At 33.3% G+C, this 19,364-nt stretch overlaps 1 protein-coding gene and 1 pseudogene across 3 annotated transcripts in view; both read left to right on the top strand.

The window, feature by feature from the left end:
- Pcdh15 (protocadherin related 15) overlaps window positions 1-19,364 on the top strand; it is a 1,472,709-nt gene that overhangs the window by 802,307 nt on the left and 651,038 nt on the right. For all 3 annotated transcript variants that reach the window (XM_063239515.1, XM_063239513.1, XM_063239514.1), the window contains one exon: window positions 14,300-14,418. In XM_063239515.1, the coding sequence (XP_063095585.1) occupies window positions 14,328-14,418 (91 nt within the window). In that variant the 5' untranslated portion in view covers window positions 14,300-14,327. The remainder of the gene's footprint in view (window positions 1-14,299; window positions 14,419-19,364) is intronic.
- On the top strand, window positions 1,966-2,063 carry LOC111758026 (U6 spliceosomal RNA; annotated as a pseudogene).

Genomic DNA, 19,364 nt, shown 5'->3' with positions numbered 1-19,364 from the left:
TTTGATTATTGAGTTATTGCAAATATTTAAGAGGAATTACTATCAATTCTTTAATACACCAACGTAATTGAGAGGGAATTTTTTCCAAACTCATTCTATATGGCCAGCATTATATTAAAATAAGAAAAAGAGACACACTCACTCACAAACACAAAACAAAATCATGCAAGCTACAGTCTAATGTATTGATGAACATACACGCAAAAATCTTCAAAAAATTTTTAGTAAATAATCCAAGAACACAGTAAAATATTACACCATAATCAATTGGTATTTATTCTAGAGATGTAGAGATAGTTCACCATGTGCATACAAATAAATACTTAAATCACAAGGAGACAAAATTCATATGTTGCCTTAAGAGATGATGAAAATCATTAATTAAATGTTAACATTGCTTAATGATAAAAACTGAAAAAAATTAGGTTTAGAAGGAACATAACCCAACACAGTAAAGAATATATATTATATATATATTACACCAACAGCTGAAATCTTAATGAGGGATAGCTTTCTCTCTAAGCATGACCATTTGCACTATTTGTATTCAACATGGTGTGGAAGTCTTAGCTAAGACAGTCAGATGAGAGGAGCACATACAGGGCATTTAAATTGGAAACCAAAATTCTGTAGAGAATAGAAACTTGTATGTGTGAAACTTAAAAATCCCTTCAAAGTCTTCCAAAACTAATTATCTCTTATGCACTTTTTTACCATAATATCTCTTGTTTTCTTCAAAATATTTCCATGGTATATTAGGAATATTTTCCATTTTGATATATTTGAAAATTAATAATTGGAAAATATTTTATAATAATCAGTAACTTCAAGGACATGTGACATGTTATTTTAAAACTAAAAAAATATGCAAGATGATTATTTAAATATATATACAATTTAATGTCTAATATTTTAATGGGACAAAGAATGATGATTCTTGATTCACACTTTTGATTGTGAACCATTTGATTCACAAACAGAAGCATTTGCTAAAGTTTTGCTTTAGTTTACAAATTCTGCATCAGGTTAAAGGTAGGGCTAAGGTTAACTTTCCTGCATGAACAGGAACAGGTCATGTTTTCCAGAATCATGGAATGAATTAAGTGTGTGACTGGAGGTAACCACTGTATTACATAGACACTGTGTATGTTTCTGGCAGCTACTAATCTAGTCTTTGTATCTATGAATTTTACTTTTTTCAATTCTATACAGAAGTGAAATCAGAATATCTGTCTTTGTGAGTCTGGTTTAACATCATCCAGGATCACTTGTTTTTTTTTTTTTTTTTTCTTATTTTCTTTTTTCCACTCTTTGATTGATTAAAGTGACTAGTGGATTTCACATTGCAGATCTGTGCATGCACCAGACATACTCTGATCATTCTTACTCTCCTACTCTCCTTTCCCTGCCCTTATTCCTAATTTAATAACCTTGGAGTGTCAATGCATGTGTTTGATTTGTATCCATCCTCCATTATGCCTTGCACACTGCTCCTCTTCACTTTTATTCCCTTTCATTTAATTAATAATAGTCTCCTTTCTATTTGGCATAAGTTTTACATTTCACATATTATGGATAATATGTGATATTTGTCTTTTTTTTGTCTGGCTTATTTTGTTTAAGATGATGATCTCCAGATCCATTAATTTTCCTGCAATGATAAAAATTTGGCTGACTAATAATTATATATATATATATATATATATATATATATATATTTACTACAGTTCTATATACATATATCTGTTAATTGGCACCTACTCTGGTTCAATGCCTTCGCTATTGCAAATTTTGTTGCAATGAACATGGGTATGCAAGTTTCTTACAGTTCAGTATCTTTTAATACTTCAGGTATATACCAAGTGGTGCTATAGCTCAAATGGTATTTCTAGGTTTAGTTTCCTGAAAAATTTTCATATTAACTCCCATAGTGGCTATAAAAGTTTGTCTTCCATGCTTCTTTAGCATATATATAATGTACTAGAATTGTAAAGATACACCAAAGAATAGTATGGTTCCTGCACAAGGATGACTTGCTAATTCAGGAAATATTCCATATACAAATTTGCCTTATCGCTAGCAGTGTGGAGGGATTCCTTTTTCTCCATTTTCTTTCCACTATTTATGTTTTCTGTATTCTTGATAATAGTAATTCTTGTTGAGGTTGAGTGGGTAGTTTTGATCTGTATTTCTCAAGTGGCTAAAGCAACTGAACATTTTTGTTTCCTTAATGGCCATTTGCACTTTCTCTTTTGAGAAGTATTTGTTCAATTCACTTGCTCATTTACTGATTACGCTATTTAATTATTTGGTGTTGTTTTTTCAATTCTTTTTATATTCTAAGTATCAATTTTCTATCATAAGATTAATGCTCGAAGCTTTTTTTTCCCATTCTGCAAATTGTCTCTACACTCTGTTGCTTTCACTTGCTGTGCAGAGAATTTTTTAATTGATGTGGTACCATTCATAAATATGTGCTATTATTTCTTGTGTTTTGGATTCTATTATTTGACAATGTCTATGACTTCAACTGTTTCTCCTATGTTTTCTCAAGCAATTTCAAAGTTTCATGTCTCATATCTAGATCTTTGATCCACATAAAATTTGTTTTAGTAAGCATGAGAGAGAGGGTGCAAGTTTCAGTGTGCTATAAATCTATGTCCAATTTCCCCGGCTCCCATTGTTAAAGAAAGTCTCTTTTCTCCAATGTGTATTTTTAGATCCTTTGTCCAGAATCAGATAGATGTAGTTGCATGGATGTGTTTCCATGTCCTCTATTCTTTACCCACTTGTCTCCATATCTATTCTGGTATCAGCACCATGTTTTGTTATGATGCTTTGTGGGGTAATTATGAGTTGTATATTGTGATGCCTTCAGCTTGCTAATAGCTTGGGCTATTCTGGGTCTTTTATGTTTTTGTATGAATTTTAGGATTTTTTTTTCTAATTCTGTGTAGAACATTATTTGGTAGGTATTACATTGGATCTGCAGACCTTTTTTACTAATGTAGTCATTTTGACAGCATTAGTACTGCCAATCCATGAACATACAAGAAAAACCTACAGCCACTATGATTCTAATGAGGAAAACTAGAAACATTTTCTCTCCAATCAGGAACAAAGCAAGGATGACAACTTTGTTCTCATTCAATGCAGTTCTTGAAATTTTAGCTGGAATAATTAGGCAAGACTTCAAAACATGTAAGGAATACAAATAGAAAAATTTAAAATGTCCTTGTTTGTAGATGATATGGTACTGCCTTTAGAAGACTCAAAAGATTTAGAATTGATAAATTCTAAATTGATAAATGAATTGAACAATGTATGGGGCATGAGATTGATATGAAAAACCAATAGCTTTATTATGAACCAATAATGGAATGTATGAGAAAGACATTAGGAAAACAATTTCATTTGCAATATTTCAACTAAATGAAACCACATAGAGATCAATCAAAGTAAAAGATAACAATGATGAAAATTAATGAACACTGAAGAAAGAAAATGAAGATACTAGAAAATTTCTCATTTTCCTTTTGTTATACTAGAAAAATATACTGTTGTATACATACTTTGTGGTCTCTTTATCCATTCTTCTATGGATAGATAAAGAATTATTTTTGGCACTCCAGTTGCAAGTGAGACTTACTTTTGTACTTCTATTGAATAACCATATTTCTTGCTGTCCATATTATGTATTATTTTTTATTTTATTTTGATTTCTGCTTTCTCATCTAATTTAAAATTATGAAAAGGTCACCACATTTTAAAAATCTTCCACATGGTTTTTACGACACTTAAGAAATGTGTACTGCGCTGGCTGACTGAAAATCAGAAGAATATTGTCTTAGTTACTTTTTACTCGTTGCTGAGACAAAATACCTGAAGCCCAAATTGGGAAAGGAAAGGTTTATTTCTTACAGTTTTTGGAGGTTTCAGTCCACACTCGGTTGGCTCCAAGGCAGGCGGGCATGGCTGGACCACAGTTCATGGCAGCCATCAACAGCAAGCTCCAACCAGCAAAGAGAGAGACACACCTTCCTGCCATTACATCACATCCTGGTTCCACCCCTATGTGGGTGGAGCACTGACACCATCAATCCAAGCACTTGACAATGAACCATCGCATATGAACAATACAAACTCATGAGGCCTGGAGGACACAAACATAAACCATGACATTCCACCCCTGCCCCCAGGACTCATGTACATTCTTTATACAAAAGACATTTAGTCCACATCCAGGAGTTGCCAAAGTTGTAACAGCTTCAACATTGCTGAAAAGTCCAAGTCCCAGGTCTCCTCCAAGATCTATGGCAAACTCTTAACTGTAAGCCCCTGTACAAAAGAAACAAGGTTAAACATTTCTGAAATGCAAAGGCACAAGATAAACATTACCATTCCAAAAGTTACAAACAGGAGAATAGAAAGCATTTGAAACAAAGCAATTCCAACATCCAGCAGGGCAAACATTAAGTCCTAGAGTTCTACACTCAGCATCTGAAGCAATCTGGTTGCAAGTTCCAAAAGCCTTGGGTGATTCCACCCCCAGGGCAGTTCCAGCGATTTCAACTCCCGCAGCTTTTCTCTTAAATCCTCTCTGCTCGCTTTTTGCAGCTTTCCTGGGATCATCCAGGTTCCTGGCTTTTCCAAACTTCTGGGGTCTCCACTGCACCTTCGGCTTCACACTTACATCTTTACAAATTGCCCTCTCAGGGGCACACTGCTTGGCCTCCCAGGCCCTTTGCAATCGAGGTGGAAGCCTTCTTAACTTCAGAATTTGTGTATTTTCCTTGCACCTAAAATCAGCACGTTGTGGATGCTGCCAAGGTTTGCTGCTAGCTGAAGCGGTAGCCAGGCTTTTCTCTCTCTTTGCTGTAGGGGTCAGTTGCCTGGATTGCAGGGCTCTGTTTACCTGATTGTGAGAAAAAGCTTCTCTGAGTTGTCACCATTCTGGAACCTCACTTGGCCTCTGTAGCCATTCTGGAGCATGGCACTTTGTATCTTTTTCCTCTGAGCAAGATGTTTCATCTTTGCTGTGAGGCTGCACAGGGTGGGGACCTGCTTCCTGGGATGCCCCAGGGCCATCTTTCTTATCTCTCTGTTTCTCCTCAGGAATCAAAATCTCAACTCTGTCTTTACAATCCACAGCCTTCCTGGAATTTTCCTTCTGGCCAAACTCACAGCATTGTAAATTATCCTGCTGGGCTCTTTGCTCCTGATTTGAAACATAAAGCTGGCTAAAAGCCACCAACAATAGCCATGCCACAGCCTCAACCTTTGGCTGCTTTTTAATTTCTTTTTCAAGATTAATCAGTCCATTGCCCTTTGTCTCAGTCTCAGGCAAAGTCTCTGGGCAGGAGCAAAATGCAGACAAACTTTCTGCTAAGCCATAACACACATCATGTGCAGTCCAATGACCAATGCAGTCCTTCCCAGCAGAAACCTCTCAAGCCTGGTCTTTACCATCAGGCTTTCTATCAGCTTTCTGGTCTCTTGAGCTCTGACCAGAATCTCCTCTACAGAACAGCCTAAGCTGCTCCAGCTCTATGCATCCAGGGACATGTCCAAACCTTTCCAAACTCCGCCCATAAGCCATTTCCAAAGCCTCTTAAAAAACATGGCCAGGTATAGTCACAGCAAATGACTCCACTCCTTGGTACTGAATTTCTGTCTTAGTTACTTTTTACTTGTTGCTGAGACAAAATACCTGAAGCCCAAATTGGGAAAGGAAAGGTTTATTTCTTACAGTTTTTGGAGGTTTCAGTCCACACTCGGTTGGCTCCAAGGCAGGCGGGCATGGCTGGACCACACAGTTCATGGCAGCCATCAACAGCAAGCTCCAACCAGCAAAGAGAGAGACACACCTTCCTGCCATTACATCACATCCTGGTTCCACCCCTATGTGGGTGGAGCACTGACACCATCAATCCAAGCACTATACAATGAACCATCACATATGAACAATACAAACTCGTGAGGCCTGGGGGACACTTACATAAACCATGACAAATATTATTTCTTTTTTATAAGGTCTTTTCATCCCTGTCATGGTTGATACATTGTGTAAACTTGAGAAGTTTAAAATTTTAACTAAGAGATTCAGAAGGGAACCAGAATTCTTACATTGTAAATATCCTCAAGAAGGGGGCATAGAGATTTTCTGCGTGCTACATCTGCTCTGATGGATGGGCAGGGGATAGCCTGCACAAAATATAAGGGAGAAGAGGCTTGTTCTCTCCCTTTTTGTTCTGAAGCTTTTGCTAGCTGCTGCCTTGAAGTGTTGCCCCAGTGCTATAACCACCCTGCCTCAAGCCAACTGATTATGGACTGAAACTTCCACAAACAGTGAGCTAAACAAACGTCTCCTTTCCTCATTTGGGTTTTGGATATCTTGTCCCAGTATTGAGAGAAATAATCTGAGAAATAATACCGAGATAATCATGGTAATTTAATTTGCACTCATTTTTATTTTCAAAAGAATTGTTAAATATTTAAAACTTCGCATTATTGGTTCAGTGCTGTAAATTGAAAAAATACACAAGTACTCAATATGTATATTAATGCCTATAATCCCAGATTTGTGGAGACTTAGTAAGGAAGATTGTGAGTTCAAATTCCACCTGATGAGCATAAACACTTAGCAAATCTCTATTTCAAAATTTTGAATAAATGAAAGAAAGAGAGTTTGGATGGGGTACTAATAATATAGTCATTCTGAAAGTTCCATGACACATGCCAGTATCCAAAAATACATATTTGGAATCTTACTTTTTTGTGTGTGTGCCTTTTTCCTTTTTATCAGTACCAGGGATTGAACTCATGACTGCCTGCTTGCAAGGCAGGCGCTTATGCCGCTGAGCTAAATCCCTAGCCCCTCATCTTACATTTTTTAAGTTATTTCATTCACTAGTATGGATTAGCTATATTTTGTGTATAGACTTGCATTATGATTCATTTTCTAAACTCTAAAGATATTTACACCTACTAGACTTATATATAAAGTCTTCATTATATTACAAATTAACTTTTTAAGGAAGAATTTAGTAACCTTGATGGATTTGTAGTGCATATGAACGGTTTATGATGTCTACTTGATTAGTTATTTTCCTCAGTGAAATCATATCCACACATCTGCCAGTAGAAAAGATTGATCATTTATCTAAGCAGATAGATTTATGATGTAGGGTGTAAAAGCGTAAAACAATTTCATAAGAGAAAGATTAGAAATACTTGTAATTTGGATATCTTTCCCTATTAGACTATAATTTGAGCTACTATTTTAAGATGATATTTATTATAATATCTGAGTACAAAATAAGCATAATTTCTTAGCAAAAGAAAAAGCCGCAGTGAAATTAAACAAAGGAATCAAGCAATTGGTTTCCTAGTAAATCATGGTCTCATTAATTCAGGAAGCAAATACCATAATCAAAATCATCTTTAACATCATCTTTATAGGAATCAACAAATTTAGTTCTTGGAAGAATTTTTTTTTTTTTTTAAAATCATGATAAATGTGTTTCTAGTGCAGTGTGCTGAAGACCTTACCTAAAAATTCCTACATGATAGCATAGTGTATAGTACATGTATATAGCATACATAATTTCTGTATTTGTAATAGTATACAAATATATGATTGCTGAGTATATTCTATATCATGAGAATTACAATTCAAATTTAGAAAAGATATGCTCTTTGACACCATTGTAAGAATAAAAACAGTTGAAGATGAACTTGATTTTACTCATTTTTTATCTAACCTGTAGCAAAATTTCTCAATAATACATATTCTTGGGTAATGTTATCACAAAAAGAAAACCACTGTCTTTCTCCTGTTTATAACACATTTTATGATTAAAAACTACCACTTTATAAAGCATAGGTCCCATATTGACTTGATAAGTTACTGATCTCAATTTTCTGAGAACCCCCAAAGTTGTTCAAGAAGAGTATGTAAGGCTGGACTTGACATACTTTTTCAGATGGCTTTATTAAATTTATCTTGAGTTACACCAGTCTCATCTAATGTTTATAACTATTGATTATATATTTTAAATTTTAGAAACAAACTCCAATACAATGTAAATGACTGCAGCAAAGACTAGTTTTTATGGGACTTTTTTCCTTTTTTTATTTTTGGTATTATTTTCATCAATTTTATTTTAATCCATCTCAATTAGAGTGTTTTTTTTTTTTTTACCTGTTTGTCTACTCACCTATCTATATAAACTAAGAGAAGTATGTAAAGGCAAATTAATACACATTTTAAAGGGTCTGTCAAGACAAATTTACCTGTTGTCACATGCCAACAAGCATTAGCCCCGACAAGGACCAGGTAAACCTACTTCGGTTAAACCAAACTGCAGAAAGAGGTACATTAAACTTCACAGCACCCTCTGAAAATGTTAACCTATGATTCATTATGATAAAAACCAACTGTAATGGAATAACTATTAATAAAAAAGATTTATTTAGCTCATTGTTCTGGAGGCTGAAGGACATGGCACTAGCATTAGAGCAGCTCTGGTCGGGGTCTCATGGCATCATCATAAGAGCGAGTATAGGAACAGCAATCACAGGGTGAGACAGGCGCTAAAGGCATTCAGAAGTCAGCTTAAGGCACTTATCAAACTCAGTGGAGAATGAGGTCAGGGACTTCAGGAAGGTTTTTTGTTTTGTCTTGTTTTGCTTGTTTTTATCTCCTCTGAGGTCACATCTTCAGTGACATAATATTCTTCCAGTAAGCTCCTCTTCTAAACCATCCATCACCTCCCATCAAGACACTAAGTGTCAAACTTTCAATATGTGAAACTGGGAGACAAGCAACATCAAAAGCATCTCAAAAACACAGGTCACATTTTACTGTACCACAAGGTAGGTAAAACTTAACCATTTCTGTCCATGAATTTGAATTAAACTTGTAATTTTTTTTAAAAAAAAAGGAGATATAGCCGAGTGTGTGGGTACACACCTGTAACACTAGCACTCAAGAAGCTGAGGCTGTTGGGTCATCAGGAGTTCAAGGTCAAAGTAGGCTACATTGTGAGTCCCACCTGAACTGCATAGTGAGATCTTATCTCAGAAAAACAAAAGCAAAATTAAATAAGCAATAAAAATAACAATAAAATATAAAAATAAAATCATATGTGTATCCATAATAAGATTTAAAGGTAACATAAATATATTTTACATAAGCATATGTGTAAATATGTAACAAAATTATATATTTTGTTTAAAAGAAAATATGGAAATATATTTCTTTACAAGTAGATATACATAACATAAATTAACATATGTAAATTTGTAAATTAACATATGTAACACTTGTAAATTTCTTTACAAGTAGATATACATAACATAAATTAACATATATGCTTTTGTATTAATGGATAAATATAAGATGATCTAAAAAAGGGAGTGCAATTTAAAAATCTTTTAAATTACTTTCTTGAAACTTAGACATAAAAAATAAAAAAAGGTAATTCATCAGGTTGACCATCAGAGTGACAGCTGCTCTCTGCAGCAGTGAAGCCATCATCAGTGTCATGCTGCAATTGAAGAATTATTTTTAGTCAGTTAAAGAACTTCATATTTAGTATGGTTAGATATGGCAATTTTGGAAAGGTTCATGTTTTCAGTTTGATGGTGTAGGTTTGCAAGGGAGAAAATTTCTTTTCTTTTAGCATGTGGATAACGTATATTACTCAAAAGGAATACAGAGCAGTGACAGCTTTTATTTTTGTAGAGCTGTCTAGATTTTGCCAGAGATCAGATGTGTCAAGAGTTTGACTGAAGAGCCTGGTAAAGGGCAGATGTAGCTGGACAGCCCTGACTTCACTCGGGCATGCTAACTTGCTCCTGATGCAGTACTGCAGTGAGATTTGTCATCATATTAATGGCAGTGTGCTCTAAACTTTGATATCTCAAGAAAGGTAATGGCTCTTCATATAGCACTCAGAGACAGAGGCTAAAAGTGTACTTAACTTTGTCAAAAAATATATTTGAGGAAAGAAGGCTGTGAATTGGCTTTAGCAACCTTTCTCATATGTCACCAAACCACATGAGACATGGGGACAAAGACAAAAGCCTGAAAAGAAGAGCTTTGTGTATTGGCAGTGTATTCAGAAGTAAATGGCAAAAAAAGAACTTTACACTCTTTCCAGAGAGGTCTGAGAATTTGTGGTTAGGGCAGTAGCTGCCGTCTGGGTGGCTCTCAGCTAGAGCTACTGAAAGAGTAATGCTGTCCTGAAATAGTTCTTCTAAATTACATTAACATTAGATAATATTTTGGTTGCTTTATCTAGTATTATTTATTGAGTGATAAGTATAGCATCATAGGATGCCTTTTGAATACTAGCTTTATTTTTCTGTAAAACAATATGAGTGTAAATGTATGATGTAATGGGTTTGTTTATTATTTTCTACATTTTTGTATAATGAAAAATCGATGACAGAAATTTTATTGTTCAATATATTCAGCTCCCTAGAAGAGTAAAGTCACCTGATAGACCCTCCATAAATGCTTTTTGGTTCAGTGAGGTTTTTAGACTATGAAAGGCAAGACAAATGAAAATGAGCTTCATTTGAGGAGAATAAAATGAGAAATTTGGAATTTCTATGTTGTATATACAGTCATTTGGTGGAATATTTTAAGCTTCAGATAATTATATGAAAGATTAAATGTGAAACACAAACTTCTTACCTGCAGCAACATAAGATAGCTCCTCCCACCTCCAAGATTTTAGAATCATTTGAATGCTATTTCCAAGTCAATCTTATAAAACCATATTTGTTAGTTGTCAGAATATAGAAGGTACAAACTAAATTATTGCCTGAAAAGCAAATACAATCAATTTTTGGTTATCACACCGTTTTTTAAAAATGGACAAAAAATAGCAAGAGGCACAATGGTAACCATTTTAGATCACCTGATATCTATTTTTACATTATGTACTATGCCCATTCTTTTGTTCTAACAGACTCTGTTTTGTTTAGCCATGTTAGGTTTTATTCTCTCAAAAGAAATAGTAAGAATTGTGGGAGTAAAAGAAACCCAAAAAGTGTAATTGTTATTAAAAAGAGAGGAAAGGAAGGTGGTCTAAGTGATATAACTACATGTATGTTTGAGTGTATAGGATGGTAATCCATATTACCGAACTTTTGTTGGATCATTGAACGGCACTGTCTGCAATCTCCTTGTATGAATGTGCATTTTACATGCTTTAATTTTATAATTCGGACAACCATTTCAAAGATGACAGTAGGTAACCTATTAATTAGTGAAATCTTACTGTATTTTTTCCTTGAGATTCTGTATTATTTGTACCCTTCCACTGCTTTGTTTTTTTATTTTATTTCCTTTCTCTTTTTTTTTTCTCTTTAAGTAAAAAAAAAAAAAAAAAAAAAGAACATTCACTAGATTTCTGGAGTATAACATTATTAGTCAAGGAGGTTCACAGAGAAAATTTACATTTAGGGAACATGACCAAAATTTGATATGGGATTTATTTTTTTAAAAAGGTACAATGCCACTTTGGATGTGTTATTTGAATGGCTTTTCATTTACCTAAAATTATTTAACAAGATAATTAGTTTCATTTCCTGTGTTTCATTTCTTTCAATTTAAACATAGTGAAACTAAAAATGAAAATGCTCATATTTAAAGCATTGTATCTGAGTGTATTGAAAAGTTTAAATTACTTTAAAACAGAAGCAGATATAAATTAAGGTTGAAAAGAAATATTTATAGAAATTATTCATTTTCTTGTTGTTTAAAAGCAAAGAAATATATCACATTCCCCAGAATCAATCCATTTCTCAAAATGATAATGAGTAAATCTATTCAAAAAAACTTTACCAAATTTTATTGTGCTGTTTTCAAAAATATAAATGATCCTGAAATGAAAATATGCAGGATCTTAGATCAACTACTGCTATTTCTGGAGATAAAATACTTGCGTTCATTTCAGTTATTGAAATGATGTGTCATCAGGTTGTTCTCATCTTGAAGGTTATTAAATGAAAACAAATTATTTTGAGTCAGAAATAAAGCAAAATAACATCATCTATGAGAAAGCATAATATTAAAAATATAAGTAGTAAAATAGAAGTCAGGTGGGCTTAGTTAAAACCCACAAAAGAACATGATGCTATTTTTCTCTCTTTCGCTAAGATACAGATTTCTCTTCAATTTTAAAAAACAATTTCCATTCAGTATTTTCATCATGTTAAAAATGTTGTGGTCTTTTATGCTAATGTCATGCTTGAAAAGGAAGATTTGAAGATTTAATTTTCTTAAATCTTCATGCAAATAAAACCTTTTTGTAAGAAACATGTGATAAACTATCTTCAGAGTTCAGAAGACCGGCATAGTGGACTGCTCCAGACCTGTATCCTTTAAAACCTTCTGGACAGTGTGTTCTCCAGGAAATTCTCCCATTCTTAGCTGTGATGAAAGGAACAAAAGATTTGACTCAAAATAAAGACCTTTTAGTCGTATATCAGATTGTAACTTAGAGCCAGTGAGGTCCTCTGTGAGCTTGTCATTTCCTCCACACGGTGAGGATGATAATAACTTCATAACTTTGCTAAAGACACACTGAAAGAAACACACATTTAAGTACTTTCAATAGTTAATGTACGATGAGTCAAAAAGACATAGTAGCATGGTCAGTCCACTTGAGGCTCTGTCTTAATCATGTGTTTATGTTCATTTAATTTTTTAATACTCAAAACAATCTTATGAGGGAGATATTTTTGTTTCTACTTTAATTATAATTAAAATAAGACAGAGATGCTATTTAATTCATTCAAAGTCATATCATAAACAAGTTGAAGAACTCGAGTTTTTAAAGAAAAAAATCTATACCCACTAGTATTAATATTATATTTTTTCTAAAAGAAATTATGAGTTGTTGTGACATACCATGATGGCCTCTCCTAATGATTGTGCTTTTTTTTGTGTTGTGTGTGCCTAGAAGTCATAAAAACAAGGCCTGAGTACTTTATAAATTATAGAACATAAACAAAAGCCTGCTGTTTTAATGTATAAATAAATATAAAAAGTATAAAATAAATATGAATAAAATAGCATTAAGTAAAAACAGAAATAAAATAGTTTCTTGTGTCCTCTAATAAACTTTATCTGCAACTAGTATAGTGAAAAGAAGAATTCTGGGCAGAAATAGAAACTGGAGGACCTCAGACACCATTACAATCTGCCAAAAGTGGTTATTCTTATAAAGAGGATTGTGCAATCATCTAAAACTAGCCAATCACATGAAAATCTGGATGTCTGCTTTCTCCTGGGATAGCAGTAGACCTGGAAATATTGTTTTTTTCTTCCCACATAACAACCATTGATAGAAGCTGATCACCAGCTGGTCTTTTTAGACAAACCCAGAACACTAAATTTTATCACAGCCTCCCCAACTTCATTGTCATTTAGGCTGATTCATTCTTTTTCTTTGCTTGGCTTCCTCTTTAGTCATTTGAGTTTGGAATCTGTGAATCAGAGAAACAAGTTCAAATCTCTGTTGCATTGCAATCTATAATTGGAGATATTTTGTGCAATTCTGTAATAATAATACTCTAAATTTACAAAGAAATTGAGCATATCCTTCTTTTAATAGGTTTTCTGGTATGCTAACTAGCTGCTAATTTCTTAATCATTTTTTTAAATTAGAAGTTGCAAAATAAGACAAAAGAATTTAAAGAAAATTCACTTAAATGCTTCCAAAGACAGATGTGGTAAAAACTGATGGCTTATCTTTACTTTTTCTTGGCATGCTTGAGTGAATCTCTCATTACTCTATCAGAAAGAAATTAGCATTTTAATGATGTTTTTCTACCTAATTATGTAAGAAAAATGTTCATTGATACTCTCATGTAAGATGCCAATAACTGGTTTATCATCTTAAATTTTTAAGGAGAAGCTTTTACTCTATAATTGAATTATGCTTTACACAAGTTTAGTTACTTAAACTGATTAACATTTGATTCATCCAGAGTCCGTTTTAATGAAGACATGTTTCTAATGTTATCAGTATGTTAACTTCTCAAGCTACCTGCTTGCAAATTAAATAACAGAAAAGATGTCTTTCCTTAGAGATTACTTGTCTGCAAATTCATGTTGAGAAAAGGACTCCAATATATTAAACAAGTGTATTATTATTGTTAATGGATAGCATGGCACAGGTAATTAACTAGCAAATCATTAAGACTTTTTTAATGCTGTGACAGTTTTATTTACCTATAAGAGATTAATGAACACGTCAAAATTTTCTCTCTATTTCAGACCAGGCTTGAGTGGAAGTTGACAGAAGATGTTCCAACAGTTTTTTCTCTGGAGATACTTAGCTTCAGGGATCATCATTGGCTCTTTCTTCACAGTCTCCTTGGGCCAGTACGACGATGGTAAGGCTCTTGTTAGTGTGATCTTAGAGTTGGTTGGGAGTTCTTATATTAAATTAAAAAAGAAATATCACAAAAAATTATATTATGTGCAGTTTATCTTTAAAGATTAGTACCTATGTACAGTATTTGACCTTAACTAAAATAAGTTTATGAAAGTGGCATCATCTGCATTTTGTGTCTTAATACAGGCTGAGTAGAGTGGAAAATCTAATATAAGACCCGTTACAAATGCTCATTTTCACTAAACAGATACTTAATTACTATTAAAAATATTAAATTCTACTGAAAAATCCTGGTATGTGGTCAAATGTCTCAAAGAAAGCTCATAATACAAAAGATATCAAAATTTTATGAGATAAAACTTCTAAGGATCACAGTAAAAGCTGTATGTGGTTTTAGTGTTAGCACTCTACTTAGTGTTGCATTATTATACATCCCCTTCTTTACTCAGAAAGAGTGAAGAAATATAAAGGAATTTTTATTTGAGTTCTAAAGTCATTCCCTGATAATAAGTCAATCAGTTTGGAAAGATATATTTATCTTCATTCTCTGCAGGGAGATTTAACACGTTATGTCTGTAATGATTGAAATGTGCCTTTGTCAGCTATTTCAATATTAGAGGAAACTGTCCTTGAATGCTGAATGGGAGTTAGAGTTTTCTACGCATGCATAGATAGATAATAGATATGGATAGATAGATAGATAGATAGATAGATAGATAGATAGATAGATAGATAGATGATAGGACAGAGGGAGAGAGAGAGAGAGAGAGAGAGAGAGAGAGAGAGAGAGAGAGACAGAGAGAGAGAGAGTTGAATGGAAGAAAAAACTGTGGGCAAATTTTTTTCTTAAAGTTTTAGTATCCAAGAGAATTCATTCTTTTTTTCCTTTCTTTTGGTTGCTTATACTAAATAACATTTGTTCAGAGCACATGGACAATTAAATGTCTCATAATTTTGTTTTCCTGTGATCATGTTGCTTTTAGGTATAGCAAAATATGTGACTGTCTTTTTTACTTTGCTTAACAAAACTGACTGACTGATGGTGCATATGGATTACTATTATTTTATCCAAATAGTGTTCAATTTATGCATATTCTCACTCTACTATTTTGACAGGTTATTATCCTTAGAAATTTACAGAATAATCTACAATAGTATTTTAATAAGGTCAGTTGGTTTATCTCTGAACACTCTTGCTAATTACCACAAAGTTTATTTCAAGTACACCTGAATTTCATGTTCATATCATGCTCATTTATGAATATTCTCAAATTCCAGTCTAAAAAAATGAAAAATCTATTAATAAATAATTATATGAGACCAAAGCAAAACAAAATCATTATTTTAAATGTGTGATTTTCGGTTGTATCCTAAGAGTATATGAATAATCAATGTGTTGATATTTCTTGTATTTCATTTCCATTTCCATTCTATTTTATTCGTATTTAGTGTTCACACCTGCCAGTCTCCATACTGCTTCTCCTATTAACAATTTGCAAACATATATCCTTACCACAGTGCAACTTATCAGAGGAAATAATTCCTGTTAAACTAAAATGCTACTGATTGTTTCCTTTCATAGTTTTTGTAAAGACACACAACACATATACATATATGCATTTTCTAGATTATATAACAAATATGTCGTTTAGAATGACAAGTCAACAAAGAATATTGTTAATTACAACACTGACTCCAGGAAAATTTCTCTACCCATCTGACTTTCGTCTGTAAAGAAATCTTGGCTGTGTTCTTTTTCTGATTTATATTCACATTTGCATTTCTTCTATCCTTTTATTCTGAAAGTGTGTAATCTTGCGGATCTTTGTACTCCCAAAGGGAGCTTCAGTTTTTAAATAAAGTTTGAAATATTGGCACTATTCTTGTTTGGTATTCCTGTAATTAGTTTCAAATATAGAGGAAACTTCTCTAAATTATATCCTTGTACGTGGAGAGAACACATCAATAGCATTTCTATAATTCAGTAATAGGAACTCTTACAGAACATATGAATACTAAAGAACTTAAAAGAATTGGACATGGATAAATAGGATACCAATTATATTCATTAATTGCTGGAAGAGAGAATCAGTAGAACTCTTGTAGACATAGGTCCAGGCAGAGATATTATAAACAAAAACACAATCCTATAAGAAATATTACAAAAAATCAACAACTGGGATGCCATAATACTAAAAAGCTTTTACATAGCAAAATAAACCACCAACAGAAGGGTGGGAGTGATGATTGAAGAATTTTCCCACAGGGCAATGGAGGAAAATTACCAGATATTCTTCAGAAGACTCATATCACATCTAGAGTGATTGAAGAACTCAAAAAAGGAAAAAAATGAGACCCCAAATTTAAAGACCTAATCCAAAATACGAATCTGAAATGAATGCACACTTCTCAGAATTGATGCAGATGACATGAAAAAATGCCCAACATCACTGATTGTTTGAGATATAAAAATGATATTGAGAATCTATCTTGCTCCTGAAAGTGTTACTATTATCAAGAAATCAAACAATAACAAATGCTCACAAGGATGTGGGGAAAGAGGAAGTCTTCTCTACTGTTGTTAAGAGTGTTGATTGGTGCAACACTGTGGAAATCAGTGTGGAGATTCCTTCAAAATCTAAAACTAGAGGTTCTATGTGACCCAGCTGTAACTTTTCTTGGTATCATCCTGAGAGAATTTATACACACACACACACACACACACACACACACACACACACAAACACACACACACACACATATATATTAACATATATATGTTAACATATATATGTTAGTGGCACACTCAATCACACAATCATGGCTGCTGCTGAGTGTGGCTTTCATGATTGGTTCTTTGTCTGGTGATTGAATTGGTGGTGTAAGAGCTACACTCACCCAGGAGTGGAGCCAGCATACAGTGTAATGGCAGGAAGAAAGTGTGTCCTCTTTTGCTGTTTGCACTTGCTGTTTGTGGCCACTATGAAAGACTGGCCCTCAGCCACACCACCTGGCCTTGAAATCAGCTGAGGATGAACTGCAAACCTCCAAGAATTGTAAGAAATAAACCTTTCCTTCCCTAATGTATATGTTTATAGCACTACAATTTATAACAGATAAATCTTGAAAATAGCCCAAATGCCTTTAAACTGATGAGTGGAGACAGAAGATGTGATCTTTTTTATATACAGTGCAGTACTACTCAGCCATAAAAGACCAACTTGAGACACTTTTTAGGTAAATAGATACATCTTAAGATCATAGTCTTAAGTGAAATAAATAGGGCACACATTTGTAAATATCACATTGTTTCTCTGGTTTGAGAAACCAAACCAAGGTGTGTAAGGACAAAATGTATAATAAATATTGGGAAATAGAAAAAAAAATCATTCAAATAGGAAGGATGAATAGGAAGAAGGGAAAAGGAAAGAAGGGATAAGAAAAAGAGAAAATCAAAGGAAAAATAGAAACAAAGTTGTAAATAAAGAAAGGAATAGGAATTGAAGGGAAGGAGGGGAACGGGAAAAAAGAAGACTCAAGATGTATTATGTATAGGTACAAATTTCCTAGGATGAATGTGATCATTATGTATATCTAAAATGTACCAATAAAATAATTTTAAAATTTTATTTCCACTTAAAAGATTCACTCTCTACTAACAGACACACATATACATACACTCACACACACACACACACACACACACACACACACACACACACACACTCATATGCACATACATTATGTCCAACATGTCTTGAAATAACAGACCAGGTATTGATTGATATTTCAGGTGCCCCCTTTGTCCTTTAGAGTCAGTGAAATGAGCAAATTGTCTGGATCAGGGCTCAAATAATACAATAAAAATAATAATTATTTGTAAAATGAATGCTACCCTTTGTAGTTTTAACAAGATGAACAAATTGAAACCATTGAAAAATTACATTCTGGTCCTGTGAAAAGGCGGACCTCATTTTAAAAGTTCTCAAAAGATATTGAAATTGAACAAAAACATAATTATAATTTTGCTTAACTCAGAATCATCAAGAACTCACGTATCTCATAAAAGAGCAGCTTTTCTTGGTTGAATCTTTCTCTGTTGAATCTCTGTACCTGTTACAAACACTTCTTCATCAGCTCCCTTAAGCTCTACAATTTGGATTTTCTCACAACTCTATTGAAACTGTACTCTCTAAGGCTTCCAATGACTACCTTTTTGGGCAAATCCTATAATTTACTAACATTCTATAAATGGCATTATTGATCTAACTTTCCTGCAAGTTTTTCAACAGAGACATTTCCTAGGTGTCTGCAATCAGACTTTATCTTCAGGAAAGTATTCTGCATTTTTATGTTCGGTGGCTTTGGAATTGTCTCACTCTTATTTATGAATCCATAAAAAGCCACACTTTATAATAAGAAAATTTACTTATTTCCTGAAAATTAAGCATGATACCATCCTTTGCAAATTTTGAACTTTTCTGAATTTATTATCTGTACATATGAAGTCATTACATATATGATCACTTTTTTTCTGTATTTCACATTTTTGACCATCTATAAACTACTTAGTTAACATTTGATTGAATATCAAACTCTTGGGAGAATATTAGGAAAATAAAAAATAATGCAGACCCTGCATTCCATTGCAATAAGGGAGGTACTGTGATCAGATTTATATAAGAGAATTATATGCAATGTGTTTTGGTGGAATACACATAAAAAATCTACTGAAGAATGTGTAACAGACAGAAAATATTTACAGAAAGAATGATGAGTTTCCAGGTGAGTGAGAAATTTAAAAACCATACAGAAATTTTGGAAAAACATGAAATACCTAGTTTCTCTTCTGATTTAAAATATATACAGCTATATATGTACAGCACTTCAAATTCTACATTCTATTTTGTAATTGTGATCAGATAAGTTTAGATGTTAAAGTAG

This window comes from Cavia porcellus, unplaced genomic scaffold (assembly GCF_034190915.1).
Source record: "Cavia porcellus strain 051 isolate PalLab524CR breed Dunkin Hartley unplaced genomic scaffold, mCavPor4.1 scaffold_28, whole genome shotgun sequence".
Classification (NCBI taxonomy): Eukaryota; Metazoa; Chordata; class Mammalia; order Rodentia; family Caviidae; genus Cavia; species Cavia porcellus.
Note: the sequence above shows the minus strand (reverse complement) of the source record. Positions and strands in the feature narration are given on the sequence as shown.